This window comes from Cyprinus carpio, chromosome B2 (assembly GCF_018340385.1).
Source record: "Cyprinus carpio isolate SPL01 chromosome B2, ASM1834038v1, whole genome shotgun sequence".
Taxonomy (NCBI): domain Eukaryota; kingdom Metazoa; phylum Chordata; class Actinopteri; order Cypriniformes; family Cyprinidae; genus Cyprinus; species Cyprinus carpio.
In genome coordinates, this window is record NC_056598.1 from 8,893,215 (window position 1) to 8,909,587 (window position 16,373).

Here is a 16,373-nt window from a genome sequence, read left to right on the forward strand (position 1 = left end):
AGGCACAGAATCCAAGCTGCTGGAAGTCCAGTGTGAAATTTCTGAAGTCAGTGATGATTTGGGGTGTTGTGACATCTGCTGGTGTTGGTCCATTGTGTTTTATCAAGTCCAAAGTCAATGCAGCCATCTACCAGGAGATTTTGGAGCACTTTATGCTTCATCTGCAGACAAGGGTTATGGAGATGCTGATTTCCTTTTCCAGAAGGACTTAGCACCTACTCACAGTGCCAAAACCACTTCCAAGTGGTTTGCTGACTATGATATTACTGTGCTTGATTGGCCAGCCAACATGCCTGACCTGAACCCCATATGGACTCTATGTGATATTTTTAAGTGAAAGATGAGAAACAGTCGATCTAACAATACAGACGAGCTGAAGGCTCAATAGTGCCTCAGCAGTGCCACAGGCTGATTGCTTCCATGCCACAGCTCACTGATGCTGTTATTTGTTCTAAAGGAGCCTTTACCAAGAGTGCATAAATGAACATATTTTAAAGAACTTGAACTTTTCTGTTTTGTAAATCCTTTTTTTATTATTATTATAATTTTTTTTTTATTGATCTTAGGAAATATTCTAATATTTTGAGATACTGGATGTTTGACTTTCATGAGCAGTAAGCTCTAATCATCAAAAAAAAAAAAAAAACATTTGAAATGTTTTACTTTACAAGTAATGAATCTAGAATATATGAAAGTTTCACTTTTTGAAATAAGGTACAAAAAAAAAAAAAAAACTTTATACACAATATTGAAATTTTTTTGAGATGCACCTGTATATATAATGTAAATCTAAATTTTTAGCCATGGACCTCTGGTTGAGTTGACACAGACTGACCCATTTAGAGTCTTATTTTAAGAGCAGTATGTCTTGGATCATGGCTAGGTATTAACCATAATTATCTGTAATCAATTCCTTGGACTTCCAGATGAGTTTTGTTAGCACCTGCTGGTGGAATACCCAAATGGCAAATGCACAGACTGAGTTTAAATACAGTATTGCTCTAAGAAAAGACATCTCATGCATCTAAAGCGCAATGGCCTATTTCTAGCAAATGTGGTACACCAACCTTTGTTCTGCTTCATTTACATGGACCTGCAATACATGCCGTACACCTACATGTGTATGTGCCCATGAGTGTTGCATAAAATTTTCATAATGTATAAATTTTATGTAGCACACAGCCCTATACCTAACGCACCTAAGCCAAATATGAAAATAGAGCCCATAAAAGTCTACCCCAGTATCTGGTCATTTGTGTTTCAAAGTGGGAAAAAGTGAAAAATAACCCCTAGTATCATTGCTTGCATTTTAACAGATTTAATTAATAAATAGAAGAAAAAAAATACTGTAAGTGTTGGTATTTATTCTTAACCTGAAGATTTATAATGTTTAACAGCATTTGCAAATTAATTAAATAATACATTTGACTAATAATAAACAAATTTGACTAAGAAATTAATTTTATTCAGCTATGATGCATTAAACTGATCAAAAGTGCCACTAAAGACTTTTACATTGTGCAAAAAAAAAAATAATTGAAGCTTCATGGTTTCCACAAAAATATTAAGCAGCACAACAGTTTTCATTGATAGTAATAAGAAATAGTAATATTTCTTATTTTGTTAAATATTTTATTTAGTAATAATACAATTATTATCATTATATTAATTGCATGTTGTTATTATTATTATTATTATTATTATTGCAAAAGTAATATCATTGGTCCAGTGGTAGTCCCTGTCCCAGTCTCTCTCTCCAGTTTTGCTGTGTTGGGATAGTAAATCAAAGTAAATTATTTCTCACTTGAGTCATTCTGTATCAAATGAACCGCAACTGTTTTTATTGATAGTAGTAAGAAATGTATTTTGAGCACCAAATCAGTATATTTGAATGATTTCTGAAGGATCATTTGACACTGAAGGCTCGAGTAATCGCTGAAGAAAAGTCAGCTTTGCGATCACAGGAATAAATGACATTTTAAAATATAGAATCAGAATGAGAAAGAGCTTTATTGCCATGTATGCTTGCGCATACAAGGAATTTGTTTTAGTGACATAAGCTTCCAGTACACAGAGACAATAACACACAGAACAAAAAAAAAAAAAAAAAAAAAAAATTGCTAATAAATAAATTGTATAAAAAGGTTGTGCTATAGATGATAATGGAATAGAATTGAGTAAGATGCAGGCATGTACTAGGATGGAGGGGTAACAAATAAATATAGGGATATTGCACATTTTTATTGCATAACAGTAAAAGATATGCAAACAGTAAAAGATATTTTAAATTTTAATGTTTCACAATATTACTGTGTTAACTGTATTTTTATCTTATAAGTGCAGCCTTGGTGGGCGTAAGAGACTTTTTTCAAAAACTTAAAAATCTTATTGACCCCAATCTTTTGAATGGTAGTATTATTTTTTTCTTCCTCATGATGGCTGAAACCACAGCCCAAAAAGCCTAAGACGACAACTTTTCTGTGCTTGCAATGCTCCTGGTGTTATTGTACGATACACGGGGATGCCCCCTGAAGGCTTTCACTTCAAACTGCTGTAAAGCTTGATCTGCCCAAAGTGACATGGAAAAGCTTTGGTGACATGCTTTTTATTTCAGGGGCATAAAACTTCATGCAGGTATATTAGTAGTTCAAAAGCCTTGTGTGCAAGTGAACTAACAGAAACAGTCTAGGCTGTCTGTCATAGGGACTTCATTAAAATGAGTTAATGTAGCGGATGATTATTGACCTTGCTTTAGTTAAGTGTTATCAGATTGTGGCTGTACTCATTTCATGACCCATTGGCTGGTGGTTAGCAAATAATTGGTTTGTTCACTGTTGATGGTTGTCTTTTTTAGGGTATGTTGTAGCAGGAGTCTTTTTTTGTTGTTGTTAATTTGCTGTGTGACATGTATTGACATGAATGTTTTTTCAGCCTCTTTTTCCGTTTTGAAATTTGACAGAGTAATAAACAATAAGTAAGCACTTGACATCGAGTTCAGTCAGGATTTGTGTTTACATTATGTATGGACTAAAGTTCACAGACCTGGGCTTATGTTTATTTTTTGCTTCCTTTCCCTCAGGCTCGCCTGTCCTATATTCGAGTAAAGTATCTCTTTCTCACATGGCTTGCTGTGTTTGTCAGCAGTTGGGTTTTGTATGTGCAGTACTCAACTTACACTGAGCTGTGCAGAGGACGAGAATGCAAGAGCATCATTGTGAGTACAACCCTCTTTGACAGCTCCAGACTATGTAGCCTGATACATATTGGCCAATATGAAGTATTTAATTGTACAGTTCATTGTATATTTGATCACCTATTTTTACATTTGAATGACCTTTTAGTACCAGCTATGTATGGATTATTCCATATATTCCATGCCAAAGCATGAAAATAATAATTTTAATATTTGTGCATCCCTAATAATAGCACAGTGACATTAAAGGGAATAGTTCACTTAAAAAGATTAATAAAAAATTAAAAACTCACCCTCATGTTGTTTTGAACACTTTTTCCATAGAAGGCAAGAGGACACATTTAGCAGAATTACACAGGTCATACAATGGCTTTGTGAGGAATTCACAAACATTTAAATTATTATACTCTGAAAATCTTCTAAAGCAGAGTTTAGTTCCAGCCCTTATCCAACACACAAACCATGTAGTTTTCAAATAAGCCTGAAGGACTTGCTTAGCTGGATCAGGTGTGTCTAATTAGGGTTGAAGCTAAACTCTGCCGGGCTGTGGCCTTCCAGGAACTTAGTTTGACACCCCTGTTCTATATGAACCAATTATATTATTGTAGTATGTTTTACGAGAAAATATTATATCTTATTATATCTGTTACGTAATATTATATCTGTACTGTCTTTCTACTTCAAATTTTAATTACTTTTTTTGTAATTATTTGTGAAATTTACTAGCAATTTTGTTTTAAAGTAAATTGTAGACCTTTCTGCTTAACATTATCTTTTGAGTTCTGTGGAAGAAAGCATGTCATATTGGTTTAAAATAACATTAGGGTGAGCAAATGATGGCAACATTCATTTTTGGGTAAACTATCCCTTTAAGACTTAAATGAGATGAAAAAAAAACATTCATATACAGGTCCTTCTCAAAAAATTAGCATATTGTGAAAAAGTTCATTATTTTCCATAATGTAATGATAAAAATTAAACTTTCATATATTTTAGATTCATTGCACACCAACTGAAATATTTCAGGTCTTTTATTGTTTTAATACTGATGATTTTGGCATACAGCTCATGAAAACCCAAAATTCCCTATCTCAAAAAATTAGCATATCATGAAAAGGTTCTCTAAACGAGCTATTAACCTAATCATCTGAATCAACTAATTAACTCTAAACACCTTCAAAAGATTCCTGAGGCTTTTAAAAACTCCCAGCCTGGTTCATTACTCAAAACCGCAATCATGGGTAAGACTGCCGACCTGACTGCTGTCCAGAAGGCCATCATTGACACCCCTCAAGTGAGAGGGTAAGACACAGAAAGAAATTTCTGAACGAATAGGCTGTTCCCAGAGTGCTGTATCAAGGCACCTCAGTGGGAAGTCTGTGTGAAGGAAAAAGTGTGGCAAAAAATGCTGCACAACAAGAAGAGGTGACCGGACCCTGAGGAAGATTGTGGAGAAGGACCAATTCCAGACCTTGGGGGACCTGCGGAAGCAGTGGACTGAGTCTGGAGTAGAAACATCCAGAGCCACCGTGCACAGGCGTGTGCAGGAAATGGGCTACAGAGAAGCAGCACTGGACTGTTGCTCAGTGGTCCAAAGTACTTTTTTCGGATGAAAGCAAATTTTGCATGTCATTCGGAAATCAAGGTGCCAGAGTCTAGAGGAAGACTGGGGAGAAGGAAATGCCAAAATTCCTGAAGTCCAGTGTCAAGTACCCACAGTCAGTGATGGTCTGGGGTGCCATGTCAGCTGCTGGTGTTGGTCCACTGTGATTTATCAAGGGCAGGGTCAATGCAGCTAGCTATCAGGAGATTTTGGAGCACTTCATGCTTCCATCTGCTGAAAAGCTTTATGGAGATGAAGATTTCGTTTTTCAGCACGACCTGGCACCTGCTCACAGTGCCAAAACCACTGGTAAATGGTTTACTGACCATGGTATTACTATGCTCAATTGGCCTGCCAACTCTCCTGACCTGAACCCCATAGAGAATCTGTGGGATATTGTGAAGAGAAAGTCGAGAGACGCAAGACCCAACACTCTGGATGAGCTTAAGGCCGCTATCGAAGCATCCTGGGCCTCCATAACACCTCAGCAGTGCCACAGGCTGATTGCCTCCATGCCACGCCGCATTGAAGCAGTCATTTCTGCAAAAGGATTCCCGACCAAGTATTGAGTGCATAACTGAACATAATTATTTGAAGGTTGACTTTTTTTTGTATTAAAAACACTTTTCTTTTATTGGTCGGATGAAATATGCTAATTTTTTGAGATAGGAATTTTGGGTTTTCATGAGCTGTATGCCAAATCATCAGTATTAAAACAATAAAAGACCTGAAATATTTCAGTTGGTGTGCAATGAATCTAAAATATATGAAAGTTTAATTTTTATCATTACATTATGGAAAATAATGAACTTTTTCACAATATGCTAATTTTTTGAGAAGGACCTGTACTACCTAACCCCACAGCCCCATCTATTGGTAGTGTGCTGGGAATTTTAATTTTTTTATTTAAGCCATTACTCAACATCTTTGTGTTAAGCTTACTTTGATTGATGGAATGTAACATACATTTTCATTGAAATGGACCTTCCCTTTCCAACAGTGTGAAAAATACAGCAAAGGGGTTATTGATGGCTCTGCTTGTAGCAGCCTGTGTGAAGAAAGCTCACTGTACTTTGGAAGATGCCTCTCCACCAAGCCAAACAATCAGGTTTGACACTTACACACTCAACCATAGGCCCTAAAATAGAATCCAATCCTGCTCCTGGAAGGTACCTTCAAAAAGAGTCCAGCAGTAAACACCTTAACCAGCTAAGTAAAGGTCTTCAGGAACACTAGAAAACTTTTATGCAGGTGTGTTGGAGCTAAACTCTGAATGAACAAGTCCCCCTCTAGGAGCAGGATTGGCCATCCTTGAAACCACATACGTCTCAGTAACTGTCATGAGTGTGTTCCTCTGTTGCTCTCAGGTCTATACAGGCAGCTGGGGTGATCATGATGGTGTCATCAAGTGTCATCTGAGTGACATCCTGCACTATGAGCTGGGAGATGAGCTGGAGCCAAAGAAAGAGGTCGCACTCTTTGACAAACCCACTCGAGGAACCTCTGTAGAGAAGTTCAAAGAGATGGTTGCCAGTCATTTGAAGGTTTGGATGCTTTTTTAGTTTTTGAAAATTGTTACTGTTCATTAAAGGTTCTAATATCACTTTTTGCATTGTTCAGCACTCAATTCTCTAAAGGAAACCCACAAAAATGTCATTGTTATGGCAGTTTGATTACAAAATAAATAAATATGTAAAGTATGATACCTAATGAATAATGAATAAAGTATGATACCTGCATGGATGAATTGTTCACAAAAAGATCAATAACATGCATTTAAAAAATAGATTTTAGAATTTCCATTTCAAGCTGACTTTAAATATACATTATGCCTGTAACTTCTGCAAGTCGCATGCTAAAATAGAGCAGCATTGTAGAGAATTCACCTTTAAGTGTTTGTTTAGTACGGAGCCCCGCACATGACATACAAGAAAAAAATAAATAAATTGTGTGCACAATTTACAAATTCGTTCCCTCAATGTCCTAAAACGTGCAAACAATTACTATTTCATTCCCTTGATTTGCTAATTCGTTCCCTCGATTTGCTAAATCGTTTGTACGTGTGCACAAGGGAACAAAATACTAAATCGTGCACAAATGTGCGGGGCTCCATAGTTTAGCACTTACAAAACAAATTAATTTCTCAAAAGTGGCATTCCTGTTTCCAAAACGTTTTTACAAAGGGGACTGAAAGGTGTAGTCAAGGTTCTCACAATCTTGGAAAACCTGGAAGGATGAGGATATTATAAAAGTGTGTTTTTTTTCCTTCCAGGTCTGTCAGATAAGTAAAACTTTAAAAGGTCATTGCTATAGTACATATTTCTTCTAGTTTATAACTATACTCAGTTCTAAAGTATCTACTTATAATAAATGATTTTTAACCATGCTTATCCAATCAATGCTTTAATGCTTTTACTAAAGTATGCAGAAAAAATCTGAAAAATGAAAAGTGTTGCTTACCTCACTTTTGTAGTTTGGATTTTGAATCTGTGGTGTGTTTCTGAAGCATCACATATGAATGGTACTTGTGTCCATCTGAAGCAAATGTTCGGAAAACACTTCAGAGAATGTCGAATTGTGATGGAGGTTATCAAAAAATTAGTTATACATTAATCTCTTTACTTGCTGTCCTTCAGTCACGCTTGTTAGGAGATTAAGTGAGCACACTCTCTGGCCCTGTCCCAAGTGCCACCGTAAGCCCTCTTGGTCTTCCTCTGAGTTCACACTTTTGTGACATAATTCCGCTTTGACTTAGTCTAAGTTTTGACTAGGTATGCATCAATGGCATATAACTCAAAGATCACAAGCACCCTTCTAAAATCACTTGAAGTGTGCCATTTTGGGACAGGACCTCACACAGTTTGACCAAATCATTCATCAACAGCTGTTCATTCCTACGATTTAGGATTATTGCATATCTGCAGCGAACTGTACCCTAGTTCAGCTTTTAAAAATGGACTCTGGTACGGTTGGCAGATGCACACCGGAGTTCAAAAACAGCATTCACCTCTTTAAAAAAAAACGTAAGTTGACCCTTGAGCAGCTTTTTAAAGGGATACTATTATGCCTTTTTACAAGGTTTAATAGAAGTCTCAAGTGTCCCCAGAATGTGTCTATCAAGTTTCAGCTCAAAATGCACCAAAGAACATATATTATTCCAAGCTGAAAATACCCCTTTTTGGGTGGGAAGCAAAAACATGTTTTTTTGTGTGTCTCCTTAAATGCAAATGAGCTGCTGCTTGCCATTCCCTTTTCAGTTCATGCCTGGGTTACTATGGCAACAACAAACAAAACATTATCTAACGCAACTCAACCAGACCTTACCCCCTTATATATATATTTTTTTGCTTATACTTTGGGCAGAAATTTTTAAATGAGGGATATTGTGATGTGAATGTTCCCAGAAGAAAACAGTGCTTACTGATGTAGAGAATAACTACCTTTTGGAGCTTTGTAACTTTACAGATCGTTTTTATGCACAAACAGCAGCATTACGTACTAAAGGAAGTTGAAAAGAGCATAATAGGACCCCTTTAAAATGAAGTTTTGTATGGTGTTCAGGTTTGTGCCAAAGTTCGTGAAACAGCATTCATATCATTCAAACTAAGTAAGATGACCCAATTGCACACCAAAAGTGCTAGTGTGAAAGCACCCTTTGGGCTTTGGCATTTCTTTTTTCACTGAAGTCAGTTGACATTAATTGGAATTGTACAACATCATAAAATCATGCAAATTCTGTTTTGTTTTTCTACAGGCAAAAGTTGGAGAGCAAGCCAACCTCTCCAGTTTGGTAAGCCTGATTCTTTCAGTGGCGGACAGCAATAAAGACGGCCACATCTCTCTCCCAGAAGCCAAGTCCGCATGGGCTTTGCTGCAACTCAATGAGGTTCTGCTAGCAGTGGTGCTCCAGGACCGAGAGCACACACCTAGATTGTTGGGCTTCTGTGGGGACCTGTACGTAGTGGAGCGGGTGCCTCACACTCCGCTGTATGGGCTCAGCCTGCCGTGGCCCATGGAACTTTGGATTCCTATGGGCATGAGGCAAAACATGGACCAGTGGTTCACGCCTTCCTGGCCTCGCAAGGCTAAAATTTTTATCGGCTTGCTGGAGCTTATAGAAGACATCTTCCACGGTACTTTTGGGAGCTTCTTAATGTGCGACATGAGAGCCAGTACTTTTGGATACACCGATCGCCATGACCTCAGGCTGGTGGACGGGCGGCGTGTAGTAGCTGAGGAGGCCTTCAAACAGGCCATGATCCTTCAGCGCTGTGAGGATGATGCGGACTGCGTCTATGGTGTGGACTGTAGGACTTCGTGCGACCGTGCAGAACACCGCTGCATGGCCGACGTGGCTCAACCCAACCTGGCCAGGGCTTGCGGAGCACTGAAGGATTACCTCCTACGAGGAGTTCCGGTCCATCTACAGGAAGAGCTGGAGAAACAGCTATACGCCTGCATGGCTCTCAAAGGTTCAGCTGAGCAGATGGAAATGGAGCACTCTCTCATTCTCAACAACCTCAAGACACTGCTATGGAAACAGATCTCACACACCAATGATTCCTGAAGAGAAATGAAGATGCACTTGTACCAACATTCAGATCCTTGAATGTCTTCTGAATTACTTCAGGCCATTGTGAATCTGGCTGGAGATTACAATGCTGGTAGCTGGAAAGTGGCTGGAAAATAGGCTGATGGCAATATTCATTGCTGCTTTGATACTTAAGTTCTTTTTCATGATTAAGGTAGAATTAAAACCATGAGGAATTATTGCTCAGGCTCAATTTAAGAACTTAAGGAGTAACGTTCACTTCTTGATTTCGTGTCTTCGTGCTTTGTTGTCACACAAAATTGATCAGTGATCATGTTTATTTTACACTTCCTTCAGATCTTATGAAGGAGCAAATGACACTAACTTTGCATCCATTGTTGGATGTTAACAGAAAGCACTCGCCACAGACTGTGGTTGTGCAAGTCTCCTATTGTAATGTTTGTCATGAGCACAGCAAAAAGAGCCATAAAAGAGCCATTTTGAAATGGGCATATTAATCCAATGCCTTGATATGCATGTTGCCAGTGAGTGTGTTTTTTTAGTTTGATGCTTGTGGGTGAAAACGCCTCATTCTTTGTACTTGGGCAATTCTTGGAAATGGTCAGACTGTCTATGATCTGAAGGTAACAGATTGCAATAAGGTTAAATTTGTCATTGTACTGAAAACAAGTTTATAAAACAATACTTTTAAAATTACAAACGTGAATTACCTTAGAATAATATTTCGAAGTTAACATTAACCTAGATTAATAAATGTTGTGAAATGTTAATTAGTTTGTGATACCTAATCCTATTTTAAAGGTGGGGTAAGTGATTTCTGGTAGTCAATGTTGATATTTCAAATCACCAAAACAAACACACCCTACCCCAAAAGGGTCTCGCGCTTATTCTGATAGTTTCGCCCCACAAATACGTATGTAACCCAAGCAACAATTATGGCAGAATCTGCTGTATTATTATCTGCTATATTAAGTCAAGTCACCTTTATTTACATAGCGCTTTTAACAATACAGATTGTGTCAAAGCACTTTACAGTATTAAATAGCAAAATAGTCTCAGTAATGCAAAATGACAATAGTAAACTGTTGATTTTTAGTTAAAGGCAGTTCATCATTAAATTCAGTGATGTCATCATCCAGCTCAGTTCAGTTTAAATAGTATCTGTGCAATCAAGTCAATGATATCGCTGGATATTAAGTGTCCCCAACTAAGCAAGCCAGAGGCGACAGCCGCAAGGCGCCAAAACTCCATTGGTGACAGAATGGAGAAAAAAACCTTGGGAGAAACCAGGCTCAGTCGGGGGGCCAATTCTCCTCTGGCCAGACGAAACCAACAGTTCAATTCCAGGCTGCAGCAAAGTCACATTGTGCAGAGGACTCATCTTGTTCCTGTGGTCATGTCCCAGTGGCCGTCTAGGAGACATGGTCTTCACTGGGGATCTGTCTCTGGGGCTCATCTAGTTGTCCTGGTCTCCGCTGACATTCAGGGCTGTAGAGGTCATCTCTAGGTGCTGATCCACCATCTGGGCTGGATACATATTGGATCCGGGTGACTGCAGTGACCATCTGATTTGGATACAGACTGGATCTGGTTGCTATGGTGACTTTGGAATTAGAAAGAAACAGATTAATAGCGTAGATGCCATTCTTGTAATGATGTAGCAAATACATCAGGTGTTATGGGAAGTGTTCCCATTTCCGGTTGTCCTAATTAATGCAGCCTAAAAATCCTTTAACAGATTTGAATATTAAGTTTGAATATTTAGATATTAAACATATCTTATTTTTCGGACACGGGGAGTTAATGCTTGAAACAGACAGTGGAGGAGGTTGAGACGCTCCAGGCTTATAGGGTGTGGAAATGAATGTGTCTTTATCATAGCTGAAGGGAACAACAATACAACTGCAGATGAACAAACAAGCGAACATGACACACGAGCATATTCAAGAAAAAGCCCAGCATATATTAGCTCCTTGCGTTCTCTCCAGCACTGGAAAGCTGATCCGATAATTACATGGGTCCTATGTCTTGCCTTACTGTAAGCCTTATTTTGTTCTGCAGACGGTTTTTATTTTATTTTTTTATCTGCCAGCTCTATCTTTCTGTTGTCACTCAGCAAATGTCCGTCCTGTGCACTCACTGAGCGCTCTCTCCTCCACTTCATGAGTAGACACGCCCCTTACTGCTGTCTGGCCACAAGTTTGTTTTGATGCTTGGCCGACTTGGTTTTCTAAAGCGTTTTTGAAAAAATACATACCCCACCTTTAAAGGGTTAACACAGCTCACACTACACAACTTTAGCCTGGATTTTCAAGGTCTGTGACAAAACTCCTGGCCAAATCAGTGCTTGTTGTGGTCACTGATGCTCTTTAAGTATGAGCAGGTCAGCGTCATGATCTGAGCTTATCTCGAGCAGTCACTGACACTGATATTTTCAAATCTATTCGATATTATTGCCACATGATCTTGCAGGGTGTGCTTCTGTGTGATGCAATGATAAGGTGGAACTACTCCAGCCAACAACAGTCCAGATGGTATAAATGGAAAAATCTTGTAATCACTTGCATGAAATTGTGTGAGAAATGTTGAACAATGTCTTGTAGTTTGTGAACCTCTTCAACATTGTATTGCGTGGTATGCGTGCTGCTATGAACATAGTGTAAACACCACAGCAGTCCAGGTAGTCTTACAGTTCTGTAGTGTGAGCTTGCCCTTGTTGATCTGAATGTTTACAAGAGTGTCTTGTAAATAATGCTGGGAGGCCCTTCTCAACCCTGGTTCAAAACATTGATCATTTTTTATTTTGGTTTGTTGGGATGGGTTCTTAATTTGTACTTCTAAGGCATGTCTAGTGAAAACCATCTTGATATGGTAAAATTCAGATTTTAATCTAAAAACAATATGAAATGTTTATCACAGTCATGATTCTTCATGTACTTAAGAGATTATAAGGTGCTTCTTGTTTTTTAGGGAGCATTTTTCAGTGGGATGTTTCAGATTGGGTGTCATTAGACTGCTTCAATTTTGTGTATTCATAAATCACACTGCTGCTGATTAAGAGTTAAATTGAGATTTTTATAAGATTTGATTGCATGACTTTGCACATTAAAAGTGTTTCAAATAATATCCCAAATGTATCTTCATTGTCAAATCAACTTTTTTATCTTATACTATACCAAAGACAACAAACACACTGTATTCTTTCCAAATGATTTATTTGGAAAAGGTGCAAACTTTCTTTGGAGCAGTTGACACTTTATCTCTTTAATCATCTCCAGCAGCATCCTGAGCCCTGAGGAAGCTGGCCTTTTTCTGGGCCACACGGTCCTTCCTCTGGGCCAGAGTCAGCTTGGCACGGTTCCACCTACCAACACAATATACATCAGTGATGAGAAAAGAAACATCTTGTAGTCAAGAATAGTCAAAAAAAAAAACCCAACTATAAACATCTGACATGCAACTGTTGTAAATAGCAGCTACAGCATATTTGCATCATCTTAAGCATCACCAGTGAGACCTTATGGGAACACTCAAGACTAAAACATTTATCTTAGTCAACACCACTATTTGTTTTAACAGCAGCCTGTCCAACTGTAAAGAAGATTTATACAGTTTTGCCATCAAAACTACAACACGCCAACACTATCAAGTTTCATGGCAATATCAATTCCACGCCTGTCAGTAGGCAGAGCAGCCTTAAGAAAAAAATCTGAATAAATGATAAAAGCCTGAAAACACACCTCTTCTTCTTGACTTCTCTCTTGGGCTTCTTCTCATGAACTGGGTTCTCACGGATGGAAGCATGGGCCTTTTTGTACATCTCTTCAACCTGCAGTAACCAAAAAATTTTGTAATAGTAAGGGAAGGTAAGGTGAAGGTAAAGCACAAGATTTACAATAATAATAAAAAAAAAAAATCAAATATTAAGCTGTATATATCTGTTACTCTGCTACACAAATAACTGACATTTAGCCACCAGCATCATGCCACAAATAATGTGCATCTATAGATGATGTAGCATTTAATGGACATCATGACACTTTCTTGTTTCACATCTGTATTACAAAAAGCAAACCAATTTTGCCAGTAAAGTGATCCGGCAAAGTATTTCTTACAGAGTCGGGTGTGATGCCGTTCTTGATGAAGCGGGAGAACTGCTTCTTGTACTGCTCCTCGTCCTCCTCCATCAGATAGCTCATGTACTCTGACACATTCTGGCCCATGATGTGCTTTCTGTGCACCTCTGCGTTGAACTCCTTACTTTCATTGTCGTAGCCTGGGAATCGTTTAGTGCTGAAAAACAAATATCGATGAAAAATATGATACATAAAACCTCTGAAAAAGCTCAAAAAGCTAAAATTAGTAAGCTTGCCTGCCTCACTTAGAAAAAAACCCAAAAAACATTAAGATTTAGATGTCAATCTGAGTAGGTAGTAGGGCAGTGTGATTCATCAAATTATAGTATTAATTTCGACTGCTATTTTTAAAACACAACAATCAAGACTAACGATTATTGTGCCACATTCCATTAATTTAAAGAAGTGCTTTCCACCAATCATTAAAGCCAAAACCTAACATCCAAATCTTCCAAACATGCCAGTCATAATATGCAGTCTCCTGCGGGACATGTTTGATATTAAAGAGTTAGAGTTATAAAAAGTACATTTAGCCACAAAAGAGAACTTGTGCTGTTCCCCAAACAGGACAAGTGAAGCACATGAGCGCTTCTGAAGGGGTATTTCTGTATTTGTGGAAAAAAAAAAAACGTATAAGACTTGCTATATAAAGCATAAATGGTAATTTTCCAAAGAATTATTTTTCATTTAGTAAAAATGTAAATTAAATATCAATTTCACTGCAGGTATTGTTATGCATGCTATTTACCATCCTCTAATTAAAGTGTGATGTCATTTAAATAAATGTTCATAAAAAAAAATCATTTAATTGATGTCAATATGAATGTCTTTTCTGATTGACATTTACTTCCTCTTCCTAATAAAACTTCACCTCAGACTGTGTCGGAAGGATTTAAGTAAAAAAAATTTGTGGTATTTTAGAGTTAATTTGTGACTTCAGGCCATCTGTACAGACAATATTTTTGTGGAGAATATTTAATGTTTCTATAAAGATTTTTTTAAAGCAACCCAAATTGCTGAATCAAAGTCCACAGTCTAAGCTTCGCAAACTGGGAAAATAAACTGCATGTACAGACCTGTGAGGAATGGACAGTCCTCCATCAACTGCTCCTTTGAGAGCTCCAAACACCTTATTCCCTGTGGAGGTTCTGGCGAGTCCAGCATCCAGGTAGCATGTAAATGCCCCTGGCTGGCCATCAATGCTTTCCACATTAAATTCATCTCCAGTCACTTCAACCTGGCCTTCATAGACCTTATCCAGTCCAAACTTATTCAGCAGCTGTAAGCAGAAAGCAAGTCTGAATATGATCATACTTTGAGATGTGAAGAGTACCAGACCATTCAGAACTGAATATGGACATTTACCCTGCGTGCACACAGTAAACCGGTGCAGTAGGCGGCAGCGTAGTTCGTCAGTCCAACAGCAATGCCATACTTTGGCAACTCATGAGAGTAAGCAGCGCAGACGATCGCGTCGCCTTCAATTTTGGCGTATGCGATCTGAGGAAGATGCAATACATTGATTCATATGCAATACAATAATTATCATGTCCTGACACATTCAGCAACACAATGTTAATTAATAACATTTCAGCATGGCGGCCAAAGATGACATGGTGGTAATTGTACCTGGCAAACAATATCCCTGTTGGAGAGTCGAACGATGATCCTGTACTTCGGTGTGTTGTACTTGTTCTTGTCTTGAATGACAAGGCGCTTGCGGGCAAAGTAGTCAGTTTTTCCCTCTGAAATGGTCAATAATGTTAGTCAACTGTTGAAAAACCATTCTTAGCTGGCTTGCTGGTCTAAGAGGGGTTTTATTAACTGGCCAGCTAAAAACCAGTATGGTCAGGCTATGGTCTGACCAGCATAGATTGTGAAAAGTTTTTACATCAGTAATATTCAGGTCATTTCATTGTCACAAATGAAAACATCCTTCAGTTAAGACAAACGTAAGGGAACACCTCAACATACCTCTCCTCCTCCTGAACTTGACCTGGTATCTCTTGAAATACGCCTTGTTCTTAACCACCTTAACGAAGCCCTGCCAAAAAAAACTCAATTGTTTAAACTGTTGACAAGCAGGACTGTCAAAAAGAACATATTCTGAAGCAATCTGACTAATGACACTCTTGGGACACCTCTGGTCATAATTAAGAGATACAATGCGCTGCGTGACAGTAAACACGAAAAAAAAAACTGAATAGAGGAATAAACATCTAACCAGTGCAAACAAAACCCACTCCTGAGGGAGAAATGTTTGCTTTATGCGCTTTCGGTGTCAATAAAATAATTATTTGAGTATTTACAGAGAAATGTGCCAATGACGTTCACACGGCGACTGTTCTGGTCGACTTAATCTATTACCATCCCGTCGCTTAAAGTGTTCATCTTTAATGGAAATCGATCTGAAATAGCGAGAGAGGGAATGTAATGAGTAGATCATTGTATTTTAATGATTTACTGACCATTTTGTAATCGTTTGTTCTCCTTTAGGTTGGGAGACTGAAGTCTTCAGACTCCGATACTGCTCCCGCTGCACTGTGAAAAGGAAATTCATGCTGCGCTGCGACCGGAAAATCAAAGCACTCGGAGGCAAAAGTGTGTGCGCCTCTAGCGTCCTGGAGGATAAACGGCAGGATATTCTAATCTAATGCAGGAAACTTCAACATTTCATTGAACTGAATAGATAGATAGATAGATAGATAGATAGATAGATAGATAGATAGATTTAAGTTCATTATTACAAATGTATAATTATTTATTTACATGACATGCAAGTTTCAACAGAAATATAGTATAGTATAAGTATATTTCGGTTTACCATAAATTTCAGTACATTTAACAGTACACTTTAACCATATTTCAACACTATAAGTTATTATGAAA

The 16,373-nt window shown here is 38.0% G+C and overlaps 2 protein-coding genes across 2 annotated transcripts in view; one reads left to right on the forward strand and one right to left on the reverse strand.

The window, feature by feature from the left end:
* The window catches only part of dipk1aa (divergent protein kinase domain 1Aa), a 32,761-nt gene extending 22,911 nt beyond the window's left edge, over positions 1–9,850 (forward strand). The window contains exons 2-5 of the mRNA XM_019113217.2: positions 3,080–3,214; positions 5,797–5,904; positions 6,164–6,340; positions 8,551–9,850. Of these exons, the coding sequence (XP_018968762.2) occupies positions 3,080–3,214; positions 5,797–5,904; positions 6,164–6,340; positions 8,551–9,363 (1,233 nt within the window). The 3' untranslated portion in view covers positions 9,364–9,850. The remainder of the gene's footprint in view (positions 1–3,079; positions 3,215–5,796; positions 5,905–6,163; positions 6,341–8,550) is intronic.
* A 2,696-nt stretch (positions 9,851–12,546) lies between these two features.
* rpl5a (ribosomal protein L5a) lies at positions 12,547–16,108 on the reverse strand. Its single transcript, XM_042719287.1, has 8 exons — positions 15,953–16,108; positions 15,459–15,528; positions 15,114–15,229; positions 14,850–14,984; positions 14,561–14,763; positions 13,464–13,641; positions 13,089–13,177; positions 12,547–12,712 (listed from the first exon to the last, which is right to left on the reverse strand). The coding sequence occupies exons 1-8, from the start codon at positions 15,953–15,955 to the stop codon at positions 12,613–12,615; spliced, it is 894 nt and encodes a 297-aa protein (XP_042575221.1). The 5' UTR covers positions 15,956–16,108; the 3' UTR covers positions 12,547–12,612.
* Positions 16,109–16,373: the final 265 nt, after the last annotated feature.